The following is a 24,424-nucleotide window of genomic DNA, read 5'->3' as shown; positions in this document are numbered from 1 at the left end:
TTCTGGCATGGAAGAACTCATGGTTCCATAGAAAAAGAACGTAAAAGAGCTCATGCTTTTGACAATCCTGTAAGCATATACATCTTCTTTGCCAGGGCTTTGATCTCAGTTTGTCGATCTCTGTCTTGTGCATGGTTTTAGCACAATTGAAGCCACATAAAATTCTATGAACTAGAGTTCTTTTTGCTCGCCAACATTAATTCCACAGGATATTTTGTACCCAGCAAGAACTAAAATGGGCACCTATCCAATTTATCTTACAAGGTTGTTCTTAAATCCCTTTCGGTATATCTAAGTCAGCGCACAGCTTGAAACGAAAATATAAGAATTGTGAAAAAAAGATCATCTTATACACAGAAGATAACACTTGAAGTTGGAACCCAAAGATGAGAGCTCACAGAACTCCATCTTGAAAAGAATTTGCAAACATAGTGGAAACGCGTAGCAGAACAGCAAAACCAAAGATAACTGAAACTCAAAACGACTTCACATCAACTTTCCAAGTCGAAACTGTGAAAGACAAACCAATGAGAGTGCCAATTCGGGAAGTGGATCAACTCTAACGTCCAACAACTCAAAACATCAGCATGTCCCATTCTCAGCGCCACCAGGCAACGTGAAAAGTGAACAGCATGTTTATTGCAATTATCTCCTGCACAAAAAACGGTCCTACATAAATGGCATCACTAGAAGTACAAAACAAGCGAAAGCAGTGCCAAGAGCATGAATGTTCTATCTCCCAACGGCCATATCTCTTAACGCCCCATATGGCCGTTTTTGGGAAAACAGCCATATCTCTTAGCTTGGGATTTGAAATCATGCACCGTTTGTTCTGTTAGAAACTAGACAGATAGAGATTTTTAACAATACAACCCGTGCCCTGTGATTATGTCTGAGTGATAACAGATTTTCATTTAAAATTGACTCAAAATCTGTCTTTGCACTAGTTTTACTGATATGTTGAGTTATAATCGTGAAGCCGTAGTAAAGTTGTCCGAACTCCGTTTTCAATGTATGACTTATCGATTCGAAGAAGAAGAAATTTACTTTCCAATGGTTCATGTGTCATCAAAATTAGATTCACGTTATTTTCTATCAATGGTCAGAACAGTACACCTATGTCATGGACTAGTCTCAGTTCTTGGAAATTATTGTATCCGATTACTTTGAGTCATCTTTGGAGCATTGGAACACATTATCTTTCACTTTTACTGTATTATATTAGTTGCATTTGGCTCCATATAAGGGATGGAGATTGTGTGGGGGTGAATTCCACTTAAATCCTTTCCTCCTTCTGTTGAACGGTATGGGGGCTCGCCGAGTCTGGAGAGATTTCTACCGAGCTTGGGGTGGTTGTTGTCGAACAGTGGAGGCGTTTTGCCGAGCAATAGGGTGGTTGCCTCCGAGCCTGGTACCTACAAACCGGAGGGGGGTTCCTCCAGGTAGAGCCTCCAACGAGCTAGTTAGTACTCGAGGAAGATAAAACGAAACATAAAGCAAGGAATATAAGCCGTTTATGTAGGAGAGGAGAGTTGTGTATCTTAGGTGAGGGGGAGAGCTTTGCTTTATATAGAGAAAAGGTGAGTGAAACTTAATGACTAAGTAAAGACTATTAATAGAAAGTTACTATAAATGGAAAGTTAGGAGACTTAGGGAGTAAGCTAGGTAAAAAGTGCAAAGGAAGCTTCTAGAAACTTCTAAAAGATCACAACTTGTCGCGTCCACGTACCGAGCAATAGCAATACGTTCCGAGAAATATAAAGAACCTTTCGAGCGATACAAAGAGTTGCCGAATGATACTAAGAAATGCCGAGCCGAGCGATAAAAAGAGCTACCGAGCGATAATAAGAACTGCCGAGTAATATAAAGAACTCCCGAGTGTATTTAAGACAAATGTTCGGCAATACTTGTGGGATAATATTTTACTTGTTGAAATTGTTCGGCTGTAATGATGTAGCTTTGGCACGATAATAAATGGAAGTTCCGAAACTTAAGTATGAATAAAGATAACATCTTTTGGTCCTTCCGAGATATGACGGTACACCTTTTGGACCTTATGAACTGAGGGAAATTTGGCCTCCTACAATAGCCCCTCAACTTCTTCTTTATCGCTTAGATGAAGGAGGAGTTGAACCTAGGTGTGGCCGAATGACCGAAGTGAATTCTTTTCAAGATACAAAATAGACCATAATTGCGTTTCGAATAGATTTAGCATAATAACCCAAGCCGGGGTGATGTAGCTGTGCCCCAAAATGCTAATAGAAGTCCTGTCCTCGGCCAGATTCGGTTGGAATGAGAGAGAACTCCACGGCCAAATTCAACCGGAGTAAGAGAAAGCCCCACGGCCAAATTCAGCCGGATTATCCAAAGGTAATGAAATCCGAATGTGATAGTAACACGAAATTCCAAACACTCTTGAACCCTGAATGTTTATGAGATGATGCATACGAAATGACAAGTATGAAATGAACTAAAAGTGAACAGCTGAGGATACACGACGCTCAGTATTCCCAAGAACTGAACACTCGAGAAAAAATGCCGAAGGTATGCATCGGGTTATGTGTTGAGTAATCAAGATAGTAACCGATAGAGTATCCGAGATGGTAACAAATCCTGGCTGTCTTCGTCTTCTTCGTCGCCCGAACATTGGAGGCCTACAACCCGTAGGGAGGGTTTAGTCTAGTCATGAGAATCCTTCGATCCGCAGGGAAGGCTCAAACAAACGTAGGAGACCTGCGACCTAGAGGGAGGGCTTAGTCCGAACGTAAGGATTCTTCGTTGACCTTGGCGCAGCTGCATGACTCTTTAGGAGAGACAGGCTGAGGTTGGAGTGCTGAATCTTCATTGCTCGGCGGGTTTGGACCATCTTCAACTTGTAAGCCCCTACTTCGGACTGGAAGAATTGGTGGTGGAAAGTGGGACCATCTGGATGTGAAACTAGGAGTGAGCCCCAATGCTCAGTGGAAGAGTCCGCCGTCAGGAGTGAATGCCTCTCCGAACGGCAGAGTTGAGATGTCCGAACGAGGAGATTTTCGAGGGCTACGAGGATTTCACCCGAACGAATACATTGCCGAGGGCTATGAGGATTTCGCCCGAACGAATATATTGCTGAGGGCTACGAGGATTTCGCCCGAACGAATATATTGCACGTTTAAGTATAATGAAATTTCCATTATTAATCCCACGGTTGTAACAAAGCACACGTAGATATTTGCAGTTTGTAGACAAATATAGGAATTGCAAAATAGTATTACAGGGAAAATGTTAATCGTTGCCGGAGTAGCAACGAATCTGCTGTTTAGATAAATCTCAGTAATTGAATGGTTAATAGCCATAATAAACTTAGGGTAGCAAATGAAAAAATAATTTGAGCACATATCCGAACAATTAGGCAAAATGTCACGTAGTTGTAGAATATAAATCGCAATTAAAGAGTAAGCGTTTATGTAAGTCTAGCACTTTAACTTGCTATTTAAAAATAAAAAGGACAAAAAACATGTTCCATGAAAGAGATGAACGGAGGGTCCTAAATGAGGACCAAAAGCAAAAAATGGAAGAGAGAACTGCCGCCGTATGATCAGAAATTGAGACGCTTGAAGTCAGATCAGGACGAGCCCACCAATATATGCCATGTTTTCTTTCCCAGCGGAGTCACCAATTGTGTGTGTGTGTGTGTGTGGGGGGGGGGTGTTGTGGTGGTGTGTGTGTGTGTTATGAATTTCACTTAAATCCTTTCCTCCTTCTGTTGAACGGTGTGGGGGCTCGCCGAGTCTGGAGAGATTTCTATCGAGCAATAGGATGGTTGCTGCCGAGCCTGGTACCTGCAAACTGGAGGGGGGTTCCTCCGGGTAGAGCCTCCGACGAGTTAGTTAGTACCTGGGAAAGATAAAACGAAACATAAAGCAAAGAATATAAGTCGTTTATGTAGGAGAGGAGAGTTGTGTACCTTAGGTGAGGAGGAGAGCTTTGTTTTATACAGAGAAAAGGTGAGTGAAACTTAATGACTAAGTAAAGGCTATTAATAGAAAGTTACTATAAATGGAAAGTTAGGAGACTTAGGGAGTAAGCTAGGTAAAAAGTGCAAAGGAAGCTTCTAGAAATATCTAAAAGATCACAACTTGTCGCGTCCACGTACCGAGCAATAGCAATACGTTCCGAGAAATATAAAGAACCTTTCGAGCGATACAAAGAGCTGCCAAATGATACTAAGAACTCTACATTCAGGGGAAGTGTATTCACCTCAAATTTGAGAAAAGGACTTTTTGCTTGTGTCTTTTTGGATGTATAAAGTGAATGTAGTTGTTTCGTTGGAGTGACAAGCCAATATTATGCTTTTATTTTTTTCCACAAATGTTCAAATGTTTTGATGATAATGAATGTCAATCAAGTTGCTTGAAAAGTTTGCTAAACGTGTTTTATTTCAAGAGCATGTCATAGCTCTAATGCTTATAAATTGTCTGTTAGAGAATACAAAATGTTGGAAGTTCCCTAGTTCACTGGGTCATGGTATTGTCATAACTCTTAGTTGCAAGGGAAGAAAAAGTTGTTGAAAAGTTGTTGCTTATTTTATAGTTTTTAAAAAAATAGTACTCCCTCTATCCCAAATTGTTGGTCCCTTTTGTCACTCAAAAAATTATCTATAACTCACAATCTATAATATTTTATATAATTTTGAAAACATCATATTATAGAACTAATTAAGATCTATCAAACAAGATCATATCGAATATAAAAAGTATTACAAATTAAAAGGTATAGATAATTTTTTGAGAGGTCCCAAATAGTGAAAATGGACAAGCAATTTGGGTCGGAGGGTACGTTTCTTGCTATGTATGATTGAAAGCATTACTTGATCCATATGTGCTTTGTTTTTTATATTTTTCGCTTGGATGGAGCAATAACACTTACAAACTATTTTAAGTGATTGGTCTACTGGTTTGACATGCTGTAGGTGTTGAGATGGGAGTCGATTTGGTGTTCTTTTTGGCTTTGTACATGTGATATATTTTTGAAGTGGAGTTTGTAATATGTGGACTTGTTTGAATGCACAACTCATATTGTATAGTTCAGTAAATCGACTTTTATCTTGTGTTTGTGGGAAGAATCTTAATTTGGCTGTTACTTAATCTTCATTTAGACAGGTTATGCTAATTCTTCTGGGGTGAGGCGTTACAAGTCTAATTGAAGTTAATGCCATTTCGTAATAATAGTAAGACCAAAATTAAACTGAATCATGAAAGATGAAAATTAAGTGGCAAAAATTGAATGATGAATTTTTATGTTGAAAAGTTATTTGATAAATAAAAGTACGAGCTGAATTGAAATAATAGGTTGATATAAAGAATAATAAATTTTGATTACATTATTTTAAAAATAATTCTCTTTTAGTTTTATTCTTTTAAATCCCTTGATGTATTTGTGGTGGTGCTGGTATGATGGCAGTAGAGATCGTGGTGGTGGTGGAGAGGCGGTGACTACATGCTATGGTAGGAATCTTAAAATTTTACATTTTCCTTGAGAAAAATGGATCGTTAAAATTCTTCCCATTTATCAATTAAATTTGAATCAAGCACTTATCGATGTATGATTAATCAAATTTTTGCATGATTGAATTACACATTTTCGCTACAAAATGAATGACTTTGATTGTTAAAATAGACCGTGAGGCCTCACATTATCGGGTGGTGTTTTTAAAATATGTGTTCGAATTGATGTGTGCCTAGTAAAGCTCATGAGATAATTTACTATTATAGTTTATAAAGACTTATACCTATTCAATGGTTGGTTAGGATCAATTTGATACTACTGTAGACACCCCATTCTGGACTGTCCGGATAATGTCATTTGTCGATCTTTTATTTCCCCAATGATGATTATAGTCGAAAACAGATCAAGGACAAGGGTGTGCTTAAGCCTTGAGCGTCCAAAACCCATTTCAAACCTTTCAAACCAGAGCCAAACGGCCCCAGCAAAACCCAACTGGCATACGCCAGTGTCTTGGTGACGTACGCCAGTAAGCTGCCACGTGTCAGTCATCGACCAGTGGTCCAGCTTATACTGGCGCACGCCAGTAAGAAATGGCGCACGCCAGTCAAACCCAGTCAAATCAACTTTATTCAGCCACTTGGGCGGGACTTTTGTGCCACCCTGACGTCGGCCACAGTGTCCCTGATGATTACTTTCGGCAGGGGCGTCCCCTCTCTCTCCTACACCCCCCATCAACTAGTCCCATGCATTTAATGCATGGAAGGCCTCTTTTGTTCCTAAGACCAGCCAAACAAGGCCTGACCTTAACTGATCTCAGTCCATTTCCCCTCTTTAAATACCCCCCTTGCATTCATTTGCAAGGGGTTAGCCACATTAAGAAGGTGCCATCTCTCTTCTTCTCCTTTCTCCAAGCTTTCCATCTCCTTTCATCCATTGAAAGAGAAGAAAATGTCATACACTTCCACACATCCTGCTGGAACCCAGTCATCATATAAGCCACCGTCTTCAACCCTCAAGTTCGAAAACAACCACCAAACCACAATACTAAAAGGTATACCACCTTTGTGTTCTTTTCTGTTTTCAACTCCTGAGGGGGGTCAGTAAGGCCCAGGCTAGTAGATAATACTAGTCCTGGCCTTAAATAGATAAAATACAGCTATCGTATGTGATGATACATGGCGCACGCCAGTTTACAAAGGCCGTACGCCAGTCATGGCAGTATGGGCACAACTGGCGTGGGGATCATGGATCATCATTCCTTTTGTTTTATCTTTCTGTCGATCACCTTAGCATGCTAATAACCAGTTTACTGCTTTTCATATTTAGAACAGTTTAGTGGTGGCATCCTATCTTGTTCATTTCTGTCATGTAAAGGCCTCTGGGATCCTTCTGGTCATGTTCCAGAACCCAGATGATGCAAAGCCAAACACTGGAATCAAAGGCAAAGTGGCGTACGGCAGTAATATACTGGCGTACGGCAGTAGGCTTCTGGGTCCAGTGACTGGCCCTTGCATCTGAAGCGTAAGCTAGGCCTATCTTCTGTCCCACACTGTTTTGGGGTGTTCTGCTTTCTTTCATGGCCTAAAGCCATTCATTTTGCCTGTGACTGTGTATATTCTGCTATATTAAACTGCGTGGTTTGCCCTGGGTGTGCGCTGGTCCTTTTCCAGAGCCCAGAGGGTTGCAAACAAAGACTGAGAGATCTAACAAGTGGAGTACGCCAGTTTATATGTGGCGTGCGCAGGTTGTATCACCATGTAGTGGCTCGACCAGTGCATGCTGGCAGAATCTGCTCACGTCACCTTGTGACGGCGTACTGCAGTTTGCTCGGGATGCTCAGTGCTTGTTCTCAATCTATACTTAGCATCGCAATCAAATCATTCATAAGCATTTTGTCACATAAACTACAATTTGTTACCGCTTTCTTCCCCATTAACTGTTCCCCCGCCCTAACTGGCTAAAAAATGATAAAATGAGAGAAAAATGCAAAGGTTTTCATGAAATGCCCGAGTAGAGACCGATCTCCGGATTGGGCGAGAGGGGGTGCCATAAAACCCTTCCCCTCTCGTAACCTAGCTCCCGAACCTCAGATATCGAAGGTGACGACGGACCGGTCTACGCCTTTTCAAAATCAAACAAACGTGGCAAAAACGTTTTCGAGTTCGGTTCCTTGGGTGTTCCTACCGCTAAAACCCGAGTGGCGACTCTGAATCGAGGCGTTTCGCCGCGCATTTTCAAAAGAGGGCCGCGCCCAGTCTTTAAAAAGGGAACCCAAAGATCGAGCAATTTTCGGGGCGCGTGCCCACAACTACCACCAACATAAACTCCTTATAACCATCCTAAAATAGTACCTAAGGTCGTTTGTCTGTAAAAAAATAGAATTCTCTTTGGATAATTGGAAATATTCTAGTAACTCATTAACTTTGTGCACTTCTCAAGTTCCTTAACATTTCGGACACTCGAGATTCTTCTGTAGTCTTTTATCACACGCTTGGCTTTCTCCAATTAAGCTTTCGATGTCGTCCTAGCTAATGATTTTTAACATTTGGATAGAATCAGTTACCTTCTTTTTTCCCCTTTCGTAAAAATAAAATAGTATTTTGTACAAAAAAATAATAAATGGTTTCATGTTGTAAGTATTATTTTTTTGATCCGCATGTTGTAAGCATGAAACAAGATAGTAAAGTGATTAATTATATGAATAAAATTAGCCATATTTTATGGGGAAGAAAGATGTTTATATGGAGAGAGGGAGGGAGAGAGAACGAATCGTAAATTTATAATAAAGCCTATACATACATATGTGTGTGCACAGTGAGATAAATCAATCTAATATTTCTAATCTAATTTGTGAAAGCAATGGTTAATGAAGGGAAGTTTTGACCACTCTCTCGTCCCATCTTATTATGTGAACACAGTTCTAAGAGCATGTACATCAGAGGAGATAAAATGACTTTTTAGCTATTCTATCGAGGAGAAACAAAAAAAGTAAGCTACATCAGAGGAGGTAAATGAAAAGGTAAAATGGCTTGGGATGAAATGGATCGGTATTAGTACCGAGCGACTGTAGGAGAGGGGTATATTAAACAATGATTGTTTCTCTCTCCTCCTCCACTTTCCCTCCCGTTCTTCTTCACTTCTCTCTTTCATTTGCTTTCTCTCTCTCTGATAAATTCTTGCATCCGGAGCCAGAGCGGAGTTCGGTTGTGGTTTTGTTGCTGCCATTGTTGGTCCCTGAGCCGGCGTATTTTGGTACGGCGCCGAAAATGCTTCGTTCGCTCCGATATAAGAGATAACGCCCCAAGCGTAGGGCCTAATACGTCAGTTGAAGCATGATAATCCAGAAATCCGGGATCGTACCCAAGGGAATAATTAATACGGCTTTGCTGGATTTGTAGATGCAAGCAAGGGCTTTCGGCTTTTAGACAGCCAACTTGATTTTACGTGCGTAGTGGAAATTAAAAGGGGCTAAATTAAAAAGCAAATAAACTAAGATAAAAGGCAGGTTAGGTCTAGAAATTACTAACACTCACGACTCAAATTATACTGCATTTCTTACCCGATTACACGATTCAGGATACACAGTCAAGGTTCCCAAATCGGAAAATAGAATGGTTCGATTATCAAGCTAGCTCTAGATTTAATTAGCAAATGCCTCGTGCGACAGAGCTCCAAGTATCATGTGTGGTAGGTAGGCGATGCTCCTACCTACACATGATCAAGGAGATTAACACCTTAGCGATTTGACAAATAAACCCGAACCCCACATCGAATCTCGAACCAAAGATTTAAACTTTATGGTGAAAAATGCAATTCTACTTGAGTCATGAAGTGCTAATCACCCCATGACCTAACCTTGAAAAACTACTCACACATATCTACTGAGATAGGAGCAAGCGAAAATCTACTTAACATAATTGAATTAACAACACTAGAAGAAAATTGGATTAAAAGATAGATCGGAAGATTCACTACAACTTTAATAAAGAAGACAATATCAAAAACTAATTAATGAAGACAGAAAATAAAGATTCAAGACTGGAAATGAAGAACATTCAAAAACAAAACCAAATCTAGATCTAGATCTACAATGATGTAAGCAAAATCTATTCTACTTCGTACGCCACCAATATTCTTCAGGAGATGCCTTGAAATCACCCTCCTAACAGCCTCGGCATCGATGGAGAAGGGCTCAGGCTGCTGTGCTAAAGGCCTCGGCATCGATGTAATTTATTTTCTTCCATCGATGCCGAGCAACTTAGGCCAGATTTCACTAATTGCTTCGGCATCGATGTAATGTAATACTTCCCATCGATGCCGAACCCATTAACTGCCTGACTGAATAATCATCTCGGCATCGATGTAACTTTTTCCTTCCCATCGATGCCGAGCAGCTTAGCCCCAGCACTTGGTCTTGGTCGCTGCTTTGCCTTGCCTAGCGAGCCGTCGGGTCACCTTCATCTCTTGACATGCCTTGGGCCTTAAAAACATCTGTTAAAAGGCAAATTCCTACAAAACAAAGTTACGCTACCTCACGAGCAAAGCAATTAAAAACCACTAAATTAACGAAAGAAATAACTAAAACTAGATAACTAGCGCACCCTTAATTATATTATCGGGTGCTTATCAGAAACCCAAAACAGAACCTTTGATTTCGATTTGAAGAAAACAGAAATGTAGAAGGAAAAACTCAATTTTTGATTTAAAACAAAAGCAATTCAAGCGAAGAAGGGAATCTCTGCTTTCAATTGAAGTTGAACCTATCAGAAAGTGCAGAAAGATGGATGGAAAAATCGGGATCTACTATGACAGATATACTTTCTTGTTTGTGTGTATACATACATATATATATATATATATATATTTTATATATATTAGTATTTTATAAGGATATGGAGAATAATAGAGAGGATTGGTGTGGGGTTGAAAGAGATATGAGTAGGTAAAAAGAAAAAAAGTGCACTGTTCAATAGCTTTTTTGGCTCAAAATGAAGCTAATCTGGTGTACATGCTCTAAGGGTATCAGAGCATCCACAGTAGAATAATCAAAAATTGTCACATCATCTTTTGGTTATCCATTTAAGGGGTTGCTAAGGTTAGTAATGTAGAGGTCCAATGGTACAATCAAAATTGAATAATCAAAACTTGCCACATACCTTTTCAACTTATAGAATTCGAGAAATTGTGACATTAAAAATAATTTTTTAAACTAATTTTCAAACTAATAAAAATAGGTTATGAGAAAAAGGAAAAATACTTTTTTGAAAACTTTGATTTAAAAAAAAAAGTTTTCGGGAAAAAATTAAAAAAAAAACAGTTTTTGAATAAAAAAACAGTTTTGAAATAAATTGTTTTTAAAAGTATTTTTCTTATAAACATGTTGAAAATGGAAGAGAGAGCAGATTTTTGTGTAATGATGGTGTATTTGATTGAGAAAATATGGGGACAACTAAATTTGATTATTAACAAAATATTACTAGTTTTGATTATCCAATGACCAAAATTTGATAAGTTAAAGGTTGCTAAGTTTGGTTTTTCCCAATAATGCCATGAGCAGAGAAAATTGGCCTGAAATGCATCCCGAAACCCACGTGGAAAGGGTGGGCCCAATCTCCACAGCCCACCAAACACGCGGGAGAACTAAGCTCCAAAACTCACTTTTTCAAAAAATTACGGAAAACTAATACAGTGCACACTTTTTCAAATCAATACACACTTTCTTTGAGTTCTCTCTCTCTCCAAAACGATTCCAGAGCCCAAGCCTTCCCACATATGCCGGCCCATCACCGATCGACCACCACTGCCGACGCCGGGTCTCCACCACTGGAGCCCCCACCGACGATCGGCCCACCACCCGGGCGCCACATTACGATTTGTGCGTAATAGGGCTGTGGCGATTTCTTTCCCTTAACTGGTGAAACTTTCTGCCAACTAATATGTTTTCCTTAGATATTGGCCTCCAGATTATGTAGTATTAGAGGTGCAATCAAGTGCTATAGTGCTCTTCGACATATTATGGCTGCTTGTGGGATTTCCCTTCTGAACACTATTATTTCCTATGCTTGAGTGTTGATGCTTGATTCTCGTTTCTCCTTCTGAAGTTATTCCCTTCTGAACATTGTTAGCTTGTTCTTAACCCATCTATAGATGAGTGAATCTCTACCTCTAAACACCAATGTTGACAAAAATAGATATTATGATTTTGGCTCCTCCTCTTGTTGGTTAATCGACAAGCAGCGGATTCAATTTCGTGTAAAAAACTAACATAAAGGCCAAACCTTTATTGTTCCAATCTTGAACACTAAATTGCTTTTGATCTTCTCCTTCGGCAGACAATCTTGAACCCGATTTCTCCTTCGTCTCCGCATCACCAAATTATTGATTTTCAGAGAAACCCATGTGGCAGTTCCTCAATTCTTTCCCGTTTCTGCGAACTCGACTCGTATTCTCTGTTTCTTGCTTTTCTTTGAACAATAATGTGGGAAAGAACAGTGGCACACACTTGCTGTATAATCTAATCTTAATTTTTTAACCTAAAAAAAGAACAATCTTTATAACCAATCTCTACCTCTAAACACAACAAAATTTTATGTTATAGAAAAGATTTAGTGTCAATGCAATAGTCAATGGGAATCATTGAAGTTCTTACCTCCCTAGATGAGAATTATAGGTCGAAAAATTATGCAGATTCTCCATATCAAACTGATACCTATCAAGCACTTGAATGATAATTGATTAGGTTAGAAAAGGTCATCAGAATCAATTATCCTTTATCAATGCAATAGTGCTCTGGGTTCCAAAATGTCATGTGGTAACTTAAGACAAATGGGATCTTGAATGGTTGTTTAAAGAACACGTGGGTACCTCATATTGGGATCTTGAATGTTTGTTTCTACAATTGATTATTATGTAATTGTATGATTGTTTAATGTTTAAGTGCATTGTACATGTGGACTAGTTCAACTCTTTTTTAAACATAGTTGTGTGTCTCTCTCTTATTTGTAGAATAATGGAAATAGAAGATCCGAATTTGGAGGAAAATCAGAATTCAGAGGTGGTATTGGAACCTAAGGTTGGAACGAGATTTGATTCTGAAGACAAAGCCCAGGAATGTTACACTATTTATGCAAAAGCAAAAGGTTTCGGTGCGATCACAATAACCTCTAAGAAGGTTAACAATGTAAAGTCGTATGTAACTTATGGTTGTCATCTGAGTGGAAATGCCAGGCCAACAGGTTCGAATCCTGTTAAATCCCATCCAACACCCAAAACAGGTTGTAAAGCCCATATGAATATCTCTTTGCTAGTTGATGGGAAGTGGAAGTTGAGTTCAATTGAACTGAAGCATAATCATGAAATGGACCCGGAAAAAGTGAAATATCTTCGGTGCTACCGGGCTCTCCCACCAAATGTGAAGAGAACAATTGAATTGAACAGGGCTGCCGGAATCAATATGAACCAAATTGTTGCCTCATGTGTGATTGAGGCAGGGGGGCCTGATAACCTAACTTGGACAGATAAGGATGCAAGAAATTACAAGGATAAAGAAAGGCGTGTGCAACTCCAAGAAGGGGATGCCGATGCAATGCATAAGTACTTTGTCAGAATGCAAAAAGACAACAGTGACTTCTTTTATGCCATTGATCTTGATGAAGATGACCGATTACGGAATGTCTTTTGGGCCGATGCATACAGTAAAGAGTTATACAAAGAGTTTGGCGATGTGGTCACCTTTGACACGACTTACCTTGTTAACAGGTTTGACATGCCTTTCGCACCATTTGTAGGGGTCAATCATCATGGACAATCGATTTTGTTTGGATGTGGTTTGATAACACGGGAGAATACGGATTCATTTGTATGGTTGTTTCGGACTTGGCTTTCTTGCATGTTCGATTCATACCCTAATGCCATCATCATAGACCAATGTAGGGCCATGCAAAATGCGATAAGTGTTGTCTTTCCAAACACACGACATCGTTGGTGTTTGTGGCATATCATGAAAAAAATTCCTGACAAGTTCAAGAATTGCAATGAGTATAAGGAGATTAAAACTTCCCTCAAGAGTGTTGTGTATGATTCTTTGGATCCAAAGGAGTTTGAACAAAATTGGGAAAATCTCATCAAACAATTTCATCTACATGACAATGAGTGGTTTGCTGGAATGTACAAGGAGCGGCATCGATGGGTACCGGCATTTGTTAAGGATACCTTTTGGGCTGGGATGTCAACAACTCAATGAAGCGAGAGCATGAATGCCTTCTTTGATGGCTACGTCCATTCCAATACCAGCTTGAAGGAATTTGTGGACCAATATGAGAATGCTTTACGTAAGAAGGTGTGAAAAGAACAAGAGGCAGACGCTCATTCCTTGCACTTTCAAATTCAAAATGTGTCTCCTTGTGGGTTTGAGGACCAATTTCAGCAAGCATACACAGTTGAGAAAGGCAACCAATTCCGGGACCAAGTAGCCCAAAAGATTGGGTGCAATTTGACTACTGGACCGGTAGTGAATGGGATTTCACAGTTTCAAATTGAACAAGACATTCGAGTTGGAAAGAAAATATATATATTTAAGACTTTTACTTTCCTTGTTCATTTTAATGAGGAGACAAGAGAAGCTTATTGCAATTGTCAATTTTTCGAGAGTAAAGGAATGGTGTGCGCGCATACGATCTCGGTATGGTCAAAAAAGAAGCTTGAAGAAGTGCCTGAAAAATATGTTCTACGACGATGGATGAAAAATTTGGTGAGGAGTCACACAAAAGTAAAGGTGAGTTATGTGGAGTGGCAATGCGAGCCCGAATTTGCTCGCTTTGATAGAATGTTGAAGGTATTTAAAGAGGCAGCTGATGTTGCCATGTATTCCACTGCCAATACTGATAGGATGGTGGCTAGGTTGAAAGAAATTAAAGCAGAGAATGACTTAGACGATGAGGAGTGTCCAAGCAACATGCCAACGGTTGGAGATGTACAAAATGGTTTGGAAAGGTTTCAAGATGGATCAATTACTGTGGGCGATCCAAGTAAAGGACCTCGGATAGGGCGACCGCCGGAGAAGAGAAAGCAATCAATGGGTGAGCAAATTAATAGGAAGAGTGCGCAATCAAACAAAAGGGTCCAATGTAGTCGCGCCAATGCAAAGAGTATACCGGTATACCAACCACCATGCATTCCTTTCAATGTTTTACATAATTATGTGCATTGGTTTGTATGGTTTAGTATTGGACTTTATTCTGCTTCAGGATGTGGAAGTCCACACTCATGCTACGGGATTTCATGAGATTGTCACGCAAGAGAGTCGATACGTTACTGTAAGTATGACTTCATTTGTACTACATCGAGTCTTTTCAATTTTTTTGTTTCTTGTTACTATAATTTGTAATTTGAATTGGTTACGATTTCAGCCATCTCAGGGAAGTGTAGGATATATTGGTACGTGAAGCTATGACCTTAATGAATCTCCATGTGATTTGAGATATGGTTACAGTAAGTTTAGCTCTAAGCCACCTCTTCTCTCTCTCTCTCTCTCTCTCTCTCTCTCTCTAGATTTTAGATATGATCATAGTAAGTTTAGCTATTAGACTTGCATTTGACTCGACATATGCTTCAAAGGTTTGGAAGAGTAACCAAGGGAATCTTGTGAAGATTCAATGTGATAGATTGACAGAAACTAATAATCCTATTTTCCTAGGTAGTCTCTCATATAAGTATTACATGATTCACCTGTTTTATACTATATGACAATGAGGATATGTGATTGCAGATGGGTGATTGGGACTTGTTTTGACTTCTGTTATGAGTTGCATGTGAAGTGAAGCTGAAGCCGAATTGGTTTTGATCATGAAGTCCTCTTTTGTCTACTTCTAGCTGTGGATATATATATATATATATATATATATATATATATATATATATATATATATATATATATATATATTATACGTGTGCGCTCACACCTTTTGTTTCTTATTGGGTGGCCTGATTATGAAGTTGTAATGCTCACACCTTTTACTTTTTGTTAGGTGAGCTGCTATTAAATTATGTTTTTTCATGTTATCTTGCACTATGTTGAACTTGGAAATGTAGTTAAAAGGGCAAGCATTAGGCTTTTTGTAGCTTGCTCATTTAACTCTTTTGTAAGTGTCCAATGTGACTTTTGTTTGGTATATGTAACATGTACCACAATGATCAATGCAAGAGTTAGTATTTAGTAGACATGATTTTCTTTTTTTAGTTCTAATGAATTATTTGCACAAAGAGAGAGAGAGAGAGAGATATATATGCAATGAGTGGGAATTTTGTATCAATGGCAACTTCCATTTAGTATTTGTCAATGGTCATAATTTTATGCTCATAAGAAAGGAGTAAAATAGGAAATGAGTTGCAACAATAAATTCTCTCTAATGTTTCCACACTATCGCGTCGTGTCGTATCTGTATCCGTATCATTTCGTATCGTGTCGTGTCCGTATCTGTATCCGTATCATTTCGTATCGTGTCGTGTCCGTATCCGTATCCGTATCATTTCATATCGTTCCGTATCCGTATCCGTATCCATATCATTTCGTATTGTTCCTTGTCACCAAAAAAAAAAAGGGTTTCCTTGCTTTATGGATTAGCCCAACGCCTTGCATCTCAAACTAATAACAATAAACAAACTGCCACATTTCAGTTCAAACTAATATTGAACACAGCCACAGCAAAATGTAGTAGATAGCTATGCAAAACCACAAATGATTTCCGTTTACATCAAACCTCAATAAAATTAGTCAATTACAGCGTCGCATTTACATTGAACCTCAGAATAAAAGTAGTCAATTACATACTCCAAACTCAGCGCCTTGCTCTTCCACAAGTTAACAAATGGATACAAAGACTCTCTAGCTCAACAATATCAACAAACTAGAAAAAAAATGACAACAGACTCAGTACCTTGCTCTTTAGCCTCTGCCTTCTTGAGTAGCATCTCTGTATTTATCCACCTTTGAACTTTTAGGTTTTGTGAAGTAATCAGAGAGTGACTGAGTCATGGCATTGATGCCTCCATCTTCATACTGATGTGTTCCCTTAAGTTGTTGAGGTCGACATTGAAATCGGGAAATGGTCCAGTGAACTGGTGTTCGAAGAAGTGGAAGCCATGTCAACAGTACACGAAATGCAGTTTTCCAAAATCAATCTTCTCAATTTTTGTTAAAGGAAATCTATGACTAAGGAATAAGGCATAGCAAAGAATAGAAGCATCTATGCCCTGTTAATTTGGTCTTATCTTTATGTGAAATGTGGTAGATGGAGCATTGATATATATCACAAAGAAGTCTCTAAAAAGTTCACACTTTACAATACCATCGCAAAATCTATGGAATTTGGATTAACTCTACTATCAGATAATTGTCATCATGGTTTTAAGAACAATTAGTGCTTGCCATGTATTTATTTAATATACTGAAGCATAGGTAGACATTTATATGGGGGTTTTTTTTTTGGAAAAAATATTTTACAGGATCTTCTAGGTGCGGATTGTTTTAATATGTTAATTTACTTGTGATGTGTTAATGTCTCATTCTTCATATAGTCACTTCTTTTGTGATTATTGTTTTTGGAGGGAAAAAGAAGGGGTTGGGGGTAGGGTGAGCCGTTGAGGTATAATCCTTCATCTTTCGTTTTCCAAGGGGTAACTTTGGTCAGAAACTATAACTAGGACTTTGTTAGTTATGCAGCAAAGGAGCTTCTATTATGTTCTTGAAGCGGGTTGGGTGTTGGCAAATTTCCTATTGATGCCCATCCGTATTCAACAAAATCTTGTTTGGTGGTTACTGATGATATAGACGATCCTGTTTGTGGGAGGACTTGGAACCAAACTACTGTTGAAGTATTTAGTTTTGAATAAAATTTTGGCTGATTTCCCCTAGGCTTCCTCTCCTTGAACCACTTTCGTTGAAGAAGACTCTCATGTGACACCCCCACACCCCACCCCCCCTCGCCTAAGTATGATTATGGCTGATACTGGGCTATCTTTCTATTCAAATAGAGAGGCACTTATTGCTAGATGAAAGCCATGTTTGACTACGCGAGGAAAATAGAAAAATTTTAGTTTGTTGTTTATTCATGTTGTGCTATTATATGCCTATAGTCATGGCCTAAAAACGTTAGATTTCATCCTCTCTTGTGTGGGTGTGGCAGGAAAGGAAGCACCCTCTTTTATTTACTCCATAAGTTTGAATTCGTGCTTCAAATAATTTTAATCACATCTTGCACTTCTTCTCCATTGAAGTAACCTCTCCGCAGTAACCTTGTAAGGACTCAAGGTAGTCTATATTTCGTTGTATTCACCTTCTGCTGTATTCTTAATTAGTAAGGGATTATTTTTTTTCTTTGCCATGGCTAGAATGTGGATTTTCTCTTGCCGCCTTGTGTATATATACTCTGCAGCTCTTAATTCTTAACGGCACTACTTCTAGTTTCTTCACTTCCATATGGATGGGCACCGTTGAGATTTTGAAATCTGTTATTGACATATTTCTGTAACTTTTAACAGATAGCTGATGCATCAACTGTGTGGAAGGAATACACAACTGCGGATGGTGGAAAAAAGTGTGTTATAACTATATTTCCTTGTTGATCAAATTTTTTTCATCTGAAATATGAAACTTGAATCTTTGTCTTGAACTATAATGGGAATTGGGATTTGCTTTGGTAGGTACTACTACAATAAGGTTACAAAGCAATCTAAATGGCAAATTCCTGAGGAGTTAAAGGTTCATAGCACAACTGACTCATCTTCCCCATTTGAACAATCTTTTCTGTTGCTCGTTTTGGTCTCATGTTCGCGTGCCTGTTAACAGATATGCTGGTACAGTAAGAAGTTGGGAGACATGCGGATACAGTAAGAAGGCAACAAACATAGAAGCACCCAGGCCCAAGGTATTTGGAAGCTAAGGCGAAATCATGGAGTGAGGCCCTAGATATTCTTAGAATTAAACAACAATAATACATGTGTATTTATATAATTAAACAACAATAATAGATATTCTTTTGCTTGTTTTGGACTCATCTTCCCCATTTGGTCTATACTGAGCACGTCAAAAGCTTTGGTTTGGCGGCCTAAGTGGTTGCTTTGTATCCTCCTTGAGATGGGTTCAAAACATTGCAGCTACAATTGCGTAGCTTGTATTTTTTTTTGGCTAATAACCACTTTAAAAGAAAGTAACCTGCCAAGATTCAAACTTGGACATTCTTTTTAAGGTTTCAAATTGTCTTATCGCTGGAAGGCAACTTGTTTTTACAACGAACAAATAATATATATACTCATTTTAGAAAGGAGCCCTTGTTTTGGGCCCAAAATTTGAAAGTCCCAGGCCACGGCCTCTTGGGCAAGTTGCTCTAGGGCCGGCTTGGAAGCACCCGAGACCCTATAGTGGCACCCCAGGCAAACCTATAGTGCAGGGTTGTAGTGTGTGATCCGAATCGTCTATCTCTAATGATTCAGATTTGAAAAGTCTGTAATATAGATTTCCTTGAATCTTGATTCACTTTAGTTCTATCAGAAGCTTGATTAGTAATCCCACCTATGACTCTCTCATTTGCTTATCCCACACTATACTTAAGCCTCACATCACCAGACAATTCTACTTGAGAACATTTGTTACATTCTGAATTGAATAATTCCAAAAACGAACGGTACTCGTTCATTACGAGTCCTTTGTGCCTTTGTACCTTATCTCTCTCTTCGAATCATAGTTTGTTAGGATCTCAGGGTCGCTGTCCGTACCTTAGTGTGCATCTCGGTTATCTTTCGTTCAAGGAACTTTAAACTTTTGGGCATGGAAGAACTCTTGGTTCCCTGGAAAATGAACGTAAAAGAGCTCATGCCTTCGACAATCCTGCAAGCAAATACATCTTTGCCATGGCTTTGATCTCAGTTTGTCGATCTCAGTCTTGTGGCTTTAGCACAATTGAAGCCACACAAAATTCTATGAACCAGAGTTCTTTTTGATCGCCAACGTTCCGCAGGATCTTTTTTACCCAGCAAGAACTAAAATGGGCACCTGTCCAATTTATCCATCTTACAAGGTTGTTCTTAATTCCCTTTCGGTATATCTAAATCAGCGCACAGGTTGAAACGAAAATATAAGAGTTGTAAAAAAAAGACCGTCTTATACACAGAAGATAACACTTGAGGTTGGGTTGGAACCCAATGATGAGAGAGCTCACAGAACTCCATCTTGAAAAGAATTTACTAACATACTGGAAACACATAGCAAAATGGCAAAACCAAAGATAACGGAAACTCGTAACGACTTCACACCAATTCGGGAAGTGGATCAACTCTAACGTCCAACAACTCAAAACATCTGCACGTCCCATTCTCAGTGCCACCAGGCAACATGAAAAAAGTGAACAGCATGTTTATTGCAATTATCCCCTGCACAATACATAAATGGCATCACTAGAAGACAAAACAAGTAAAAGCAGTGCCAAGAGCATGATAGAGATGTCAAATAATTGATGGCAAGCCTCCATTATTAGTTCTTAGAAGAAATGACTGAGATAATACATTAATAACGTCCCCAAAGGTGAGCAGAATTACCATCCCAAGGATATCATATTACGCATGACGTTCGAAGAACCAAATCCGCATCAAAGGTACAAAACATGTTTCCAAAATTGGCCAAACCTGCTCTATAGCATGGCACAACCAGGTGCTGTCCACCAAGCCAGTTAACGTATTTTACAAATTAAAAATCCAGTCAGAAATCAACACAGAATGGAATACCCAGCACAAAGACAGGAGAATTGCATAAATAATAATAATAACAATAATCTATAACACAAATCGCGACGGTGTGGTAGCCCACATAAATTTCCTTCACCGTTGAATTTGCAACACACTTTTCTGCATAAATCTCCACCATTTATTCATTTCCATTCTAAGACCCCAGTAATTAATTGGCTCCCACGGCAATAATTCCCATTCTTATTCCTATACGGGAAGGCAAAGTTGAAAACGGCAATAACCATATATTGACAGTCTAATTTGTATTTCATTCTTTTTTTGTATTTCACGGTTCCTTTTTTTTTTATCAGATTTTTTGTCGAATACGTATTGAGCATATATATGGTTTTGTATTTCACTTTGCTTCCGAAAGAATTGAGGTGAGCGTTTGTAGTGAACTAATACAATTACCGGTTTTTGTTTTCTGTAGTCATTGTTTACGTCTTCGTTTTTTTATCAATTTTGGTGATGAACTAATACAATTATCGATTGTTGGTTTTTTTTTTTTTTTGAAGATGATTGTTGGTTCAGTCATCATAATGACGAATTATGGACTGATAGAATTGCCGATTGTTGATTTTGGACTAATAGATTATGGACTATAGTGACTGATTTTTTCAGTTATACCAAGACTTGATTTTTTTATTGGTATCTACATAAACTTTAATTCGGCATGAGGAGCACACCGTTGTATGATTCGGCAAGTGGAAAAAATACTTAGTTTTTTATTCGTCAAGTTTCTACCAGTTGTATGATTCTTATTTTATTATGTCTTTTTGTTATCTATAATACAAATCGCAACGATGTAGGGAACCATAGTTAACTTGGCATTTCTTTTTCCAGCTTACTCTTTTTTAGTTCCATTCTGGACTCAATGGGATGTATATGAGGTTTCCTGTTGTCTACTTTTTTATATGCAAGTCATCTCTTATCATTTTTGGGAATTGGCATCTATGCAAGCAAGATGTGGTGTTGTTCCAGTGGTCTGTGGAGTTGCCACGCTCGATGATATGGTTTTTACCTTTTTATTGCATAGAGACTTTTTGGGTAAAGTTTTTATAAACAAAGTTTGAGTAAAGTTTTTACTTTTTTTATTCCATCTAAACAAAAATTGGGATTCGCCTTCAGAAATTGGGATTTGCCGGCTCACCTGTAATGACACATCTCAAAAACTTTTAACTCCACAGCACAGATGAATTCAGATCTAGTAAGCATGCTTTTTCAATTTTATATAATAGATGGTTGTAGTATGGTAGAGTGATTGATTTTACTTTTAAATTTTGTATAATATTCGTCTTCTTAATGATGCTTTGAGGTCTATAAGATTGAAACATACCCCTCAGGTAATATTGGATACCGCTCGGGTTAGCACGAAGAGAGATATCACCAAGAACAAAATGCTTCCCTAGACGGAATTGGGGCATTGGTTCGGGGTCCCGACCTAAAGCAATGAGAGATGCAAAGCATGGCCTTTTATCATGGTATTTCCACACAGGTTTTAGCATTATATTTTCACACAGGTTTTAGAATTAATATTAATTTACCAGTTCTCGTCTCATTTTGAATATGTTGAGTTCTAGGCACGTCTTTGGATGTGACATTTATCAGCTAAGGATTGTCCTTTGATGCCTCCTCCAAGGTCAACCATTGCAGCCGAATTCAGTCCTGGTGGGAAAAACCTTGCAGTGGCCAACCTTGCAACGTCAAAAGCTATGTTGGGATGGAAGTGAAACCACCTTAAACTTCTTTCATATTGAGTTGATTAGGTAGAAGTGAAACCACCTCAATCTTCTTTCATTTCGAATTGATCAGCTAGATGTTGCTTTGTCGTATGGATAAAAAAAGGTTTTCCTATTTCGAACTTATAAAGTGGATTTTGTGAAGACAGTTGGGTTTTTGAGATGTGATCAGTATGATAATCTTGTGTTTAATATAGCGGGAAGTTAAATTTTGTTCGCAAGTGCTTTTAGGCATGGGCATTCCACTAGCTAAGCTCACAGATAGCTAAGGTCACTCAAAATCATATTGAATAACAAATTCATCGACCCGTGCCTGAATTGAATAACAAATTCATCGAGAAGGTATGGGCAATTTCTAGTTAAGAAACAAGGAACGAGACACCGTAAAAAATAAATGAGATTATGAAACAAAAGGTTAGCAATTGTACAAAGCAATCAGCAATACATGTTAGAAGAGAATAGCTTTCGAAATATGGTGGCATGCGTAACCCTAACCTCTAGATTTTCATTGTGTCAGGTTAGGGCTTTAAACACCACCAAGATCTATTTCCGGAGAGGCCAAACACACAGCAACAACAGTGTTCCATTGCCATGTAGATAACAAAGCCAACTCCTATGATAATAGATTACCAGATTAAAAGAGGAGAGCAAAATCGATGTACATAGCCAATCCAAGTCTTTACTATTCGGTGATGGAACACTGAAGTATCCTGACCAAAACCCTCTATACTGAAACATAATAACAATAACATCTTTGTACTAAATAAGAGCATCCAAGCAATGGTGTTATTTTACACGGTGAACATGATCTTTGCGAATCAAAAATAGTAGATAGGAGGCACAAATGGTCAGTCAAATAGGGTGAACTTTAGTTGTATCCTTCCTTCAAACGTAATAACTATAACACAGTACAAAATTAATCCATGTTTTTACCCAAACAATTAAGTTCAAACGTGCACAGTTAGCTACCAAATATCTACTTAGCTAATGTGCATATTCTCAAACTGCACATTACCCTGGGAGTATTAATTAAGTTCACAAAAATGGACATTTTTTATCTGCTCTTTATTTGCAACAACTACGCGCAACGAATCCTTGTTACTCGAGCTCTCTATATGGAAACACCAAAATAACCATTTCCCGAGTAAAGACTCAGATGCGGTAAAGTAAAAACAGATGAAGTCTCACATTGTGAATGTGATAAAACTAAAGCATTCCCCCCTCACTTTGAAACAAGCTCCAATCCAATTAACCGCTACATTTTATCTGCTCTTTATTTGAAACAACTACATCACTAATTCGCCTACAACCATACTGTTGCTGGCCAAATCTGCACTTTATCAATTAATGAGCTATATCAACATGGACCTATAATTAACCACCATTTCAAATAGGAACTGGTTCCTTTGCAATTGGACTGCCGAGATGCAGAGTGCAGTTGCCTCTCGGTTGTCAATCTTGGGAATCAATTGTCCGAATTCTAAAAGAAATCATCCCATCGAGAAATGTTGAAACAAATCAAAATCATTACAAACATTTTTGGACGGCTCAAATTCACCAAATAAGGGCAAGAAACTTAACATTGTAGAGAGAATAGATAAAGAAAACCAGTAGAAATTTAAGTACGGATTTTGAGTGTGCTCATATTCTATGGGTGTAAATGTGTCAGTCATGCCATGGCGATGGCATTCTGAACGAGGAATTGTTTATAATCATCGCAGCCCAAAATCCCATTATTTGAATCACAAAAGAAATTGACAAACACAGAGGAAATCTATATGTTGCGCTTATCGATCGAAAGACACATTGCAATGGGAATACTAGCACGTTATAAGTCTTGCGATTAAAGATAGGAACTTTGATGCAGTACTCCTATGCGAAGACAATTTCCAACTGAAGATTAAACATTCGCAAAGTAAACAGAGCGAGAGAGAGAGAGAGAGAGAGAGAGAGAGAGAACCGCAAGGGCTCCTGCCGGCGGAGAGGATGATTACAACTTGGAGCATATATGTGTGCACGCAGATATTGTGAGCGCCGAAGCTTAGACGTCTCCAAAACCCTAACCCTAATCGACGTTTATTGGGAACAGAGGCGAGACCGTAACCCATATGTCGAACATTTTGAAACTGGGGGAGTATACTACTGTGGAAAATTCTAACTCCACATCCATCTACATATCCATTTACACATTCATACTCATAATAGAGATGGGTTCCACATATACTGAGTGTGTAGTGTGTGCGGGCTCCACCCCTATTATGAATGTGGATGTGTAATTGGATGTGTAAGTAGAATGATTGACGTACTACTATATACTAACTTATATATAAAATAAAAAATAAAAAATTAACAAAGAAAGAGAAGCCGATCCATACATAGAAGTTGACCCGGGCTTCTAGTCCATTTGCATTGTATTCGAATTT

General features: G+C 38.6%; 2 protein-coding genes, 1 long non-coding RNA gene and 1 other non-coding gene across 6 annotated transcripts; 2 read left to right on the top strand and 2 right to left on the bottom strand.

Moving 5' to 3' along the window:
- The first annotated feature begins 11,042 nt into the window (after window positions 1-11,042).
- LOC131329386 (protein FAR-RED IMPAIRED RESPONSE 1-like) lies at window positions 11,043-14,985 on the top strand. Of its 3 annotated transcripts, XR_009200750.1 has the most exons (4): window positions 11,043-11,401; window positions 12,493-14,641; window positions 14,733-14,801; window positions 14,895-14,985. XR_009200750.1 is itself a non-coding variant. In XM_058362482.1 (2 exons), exon 2 carries the CDS (start codon window positions 12,497-12,499, stop codon window positions 13,727-13,729), a length of 1,233 nt encoding a protein of 410 aa, XP_058218465.1. In that variant the 5' UTR covers window positions 11,043-11,401; window positions 12,493-12,496; the 3' UTR covers window positions 13,730-14,960. The 3 variants fall into 3 exon arrangements, 1 of the variants encoding a protein (XP_058218465.1); XR_009200749.1 differs by having other exon boundaries at window positions 12,493-14,801; XM_058362482.1 differs by having other exon boundaries at window positions 12,493-14,960.
- LOC131328351 (protein FAR-RED ELONGATED HYPOCOTYL 3-like) lies at window positions 13,739-14,930 on the top strand. Its single transcript, XM_058361301.1, has 4 exons — window positions 13,739-13,825; window positions 13,913-14,641; window positions 14,733-14,801; window positions 14,895-14,930. Exons 1-4 carry the CDS (start codon window positions 13,739-13,741, stop codon window positions 14,928-14,930), a joined length of 921 nt encoding a protein of 306 aa, XP_058217284.1.
- Window positions 14,986-19,603: 4,618 nt separating the features above from the next.
- On the bottom strand, window positions 19,604-24,126 carry LOC131330304 (uncharacterized). The gene is made up of 3 exons (XR_009201078.1): window positions 23,962-24,126; window positions 20,077-20,191; window positions 19,604-19,911 (listed from the first exon to the last, which is right to left on the bottom strand). It is a non-coding gene; the product is annotated as an uncharacterized LOC131330304 (long non-coding RNA).
- LOC131331667 (small nucleolar RNA snoR8a) lies at window positions 23,638-23,726 on the bottom strand. The gene has a single exon (XR_009201469.1). It is a non-coding gene; the product is annotated as a small nucleolar RNA snoR8a (small nucleolar RNA).
- Window positions 24,127-24,424: the final 298 nt, after the last annotated feature.

Source organism: Rhododendron vialii, chromosome 6a, assembly GCF_030253575.1.
Source record: "Rhododendron vialii isolate Sample 1 chromosome 6a, ASM3025357v1".
NCBI lineage: Eukaryota > Viridiplantae > Streptophyta > Magnoliopsida > Ericales > Ericaceae > Rhododendron > Rhododendron vialii.
Note: the sequence above shows the minus strand (reverse complement) of the source record. Positions and strands in the feature narration are given on the sequence as shown.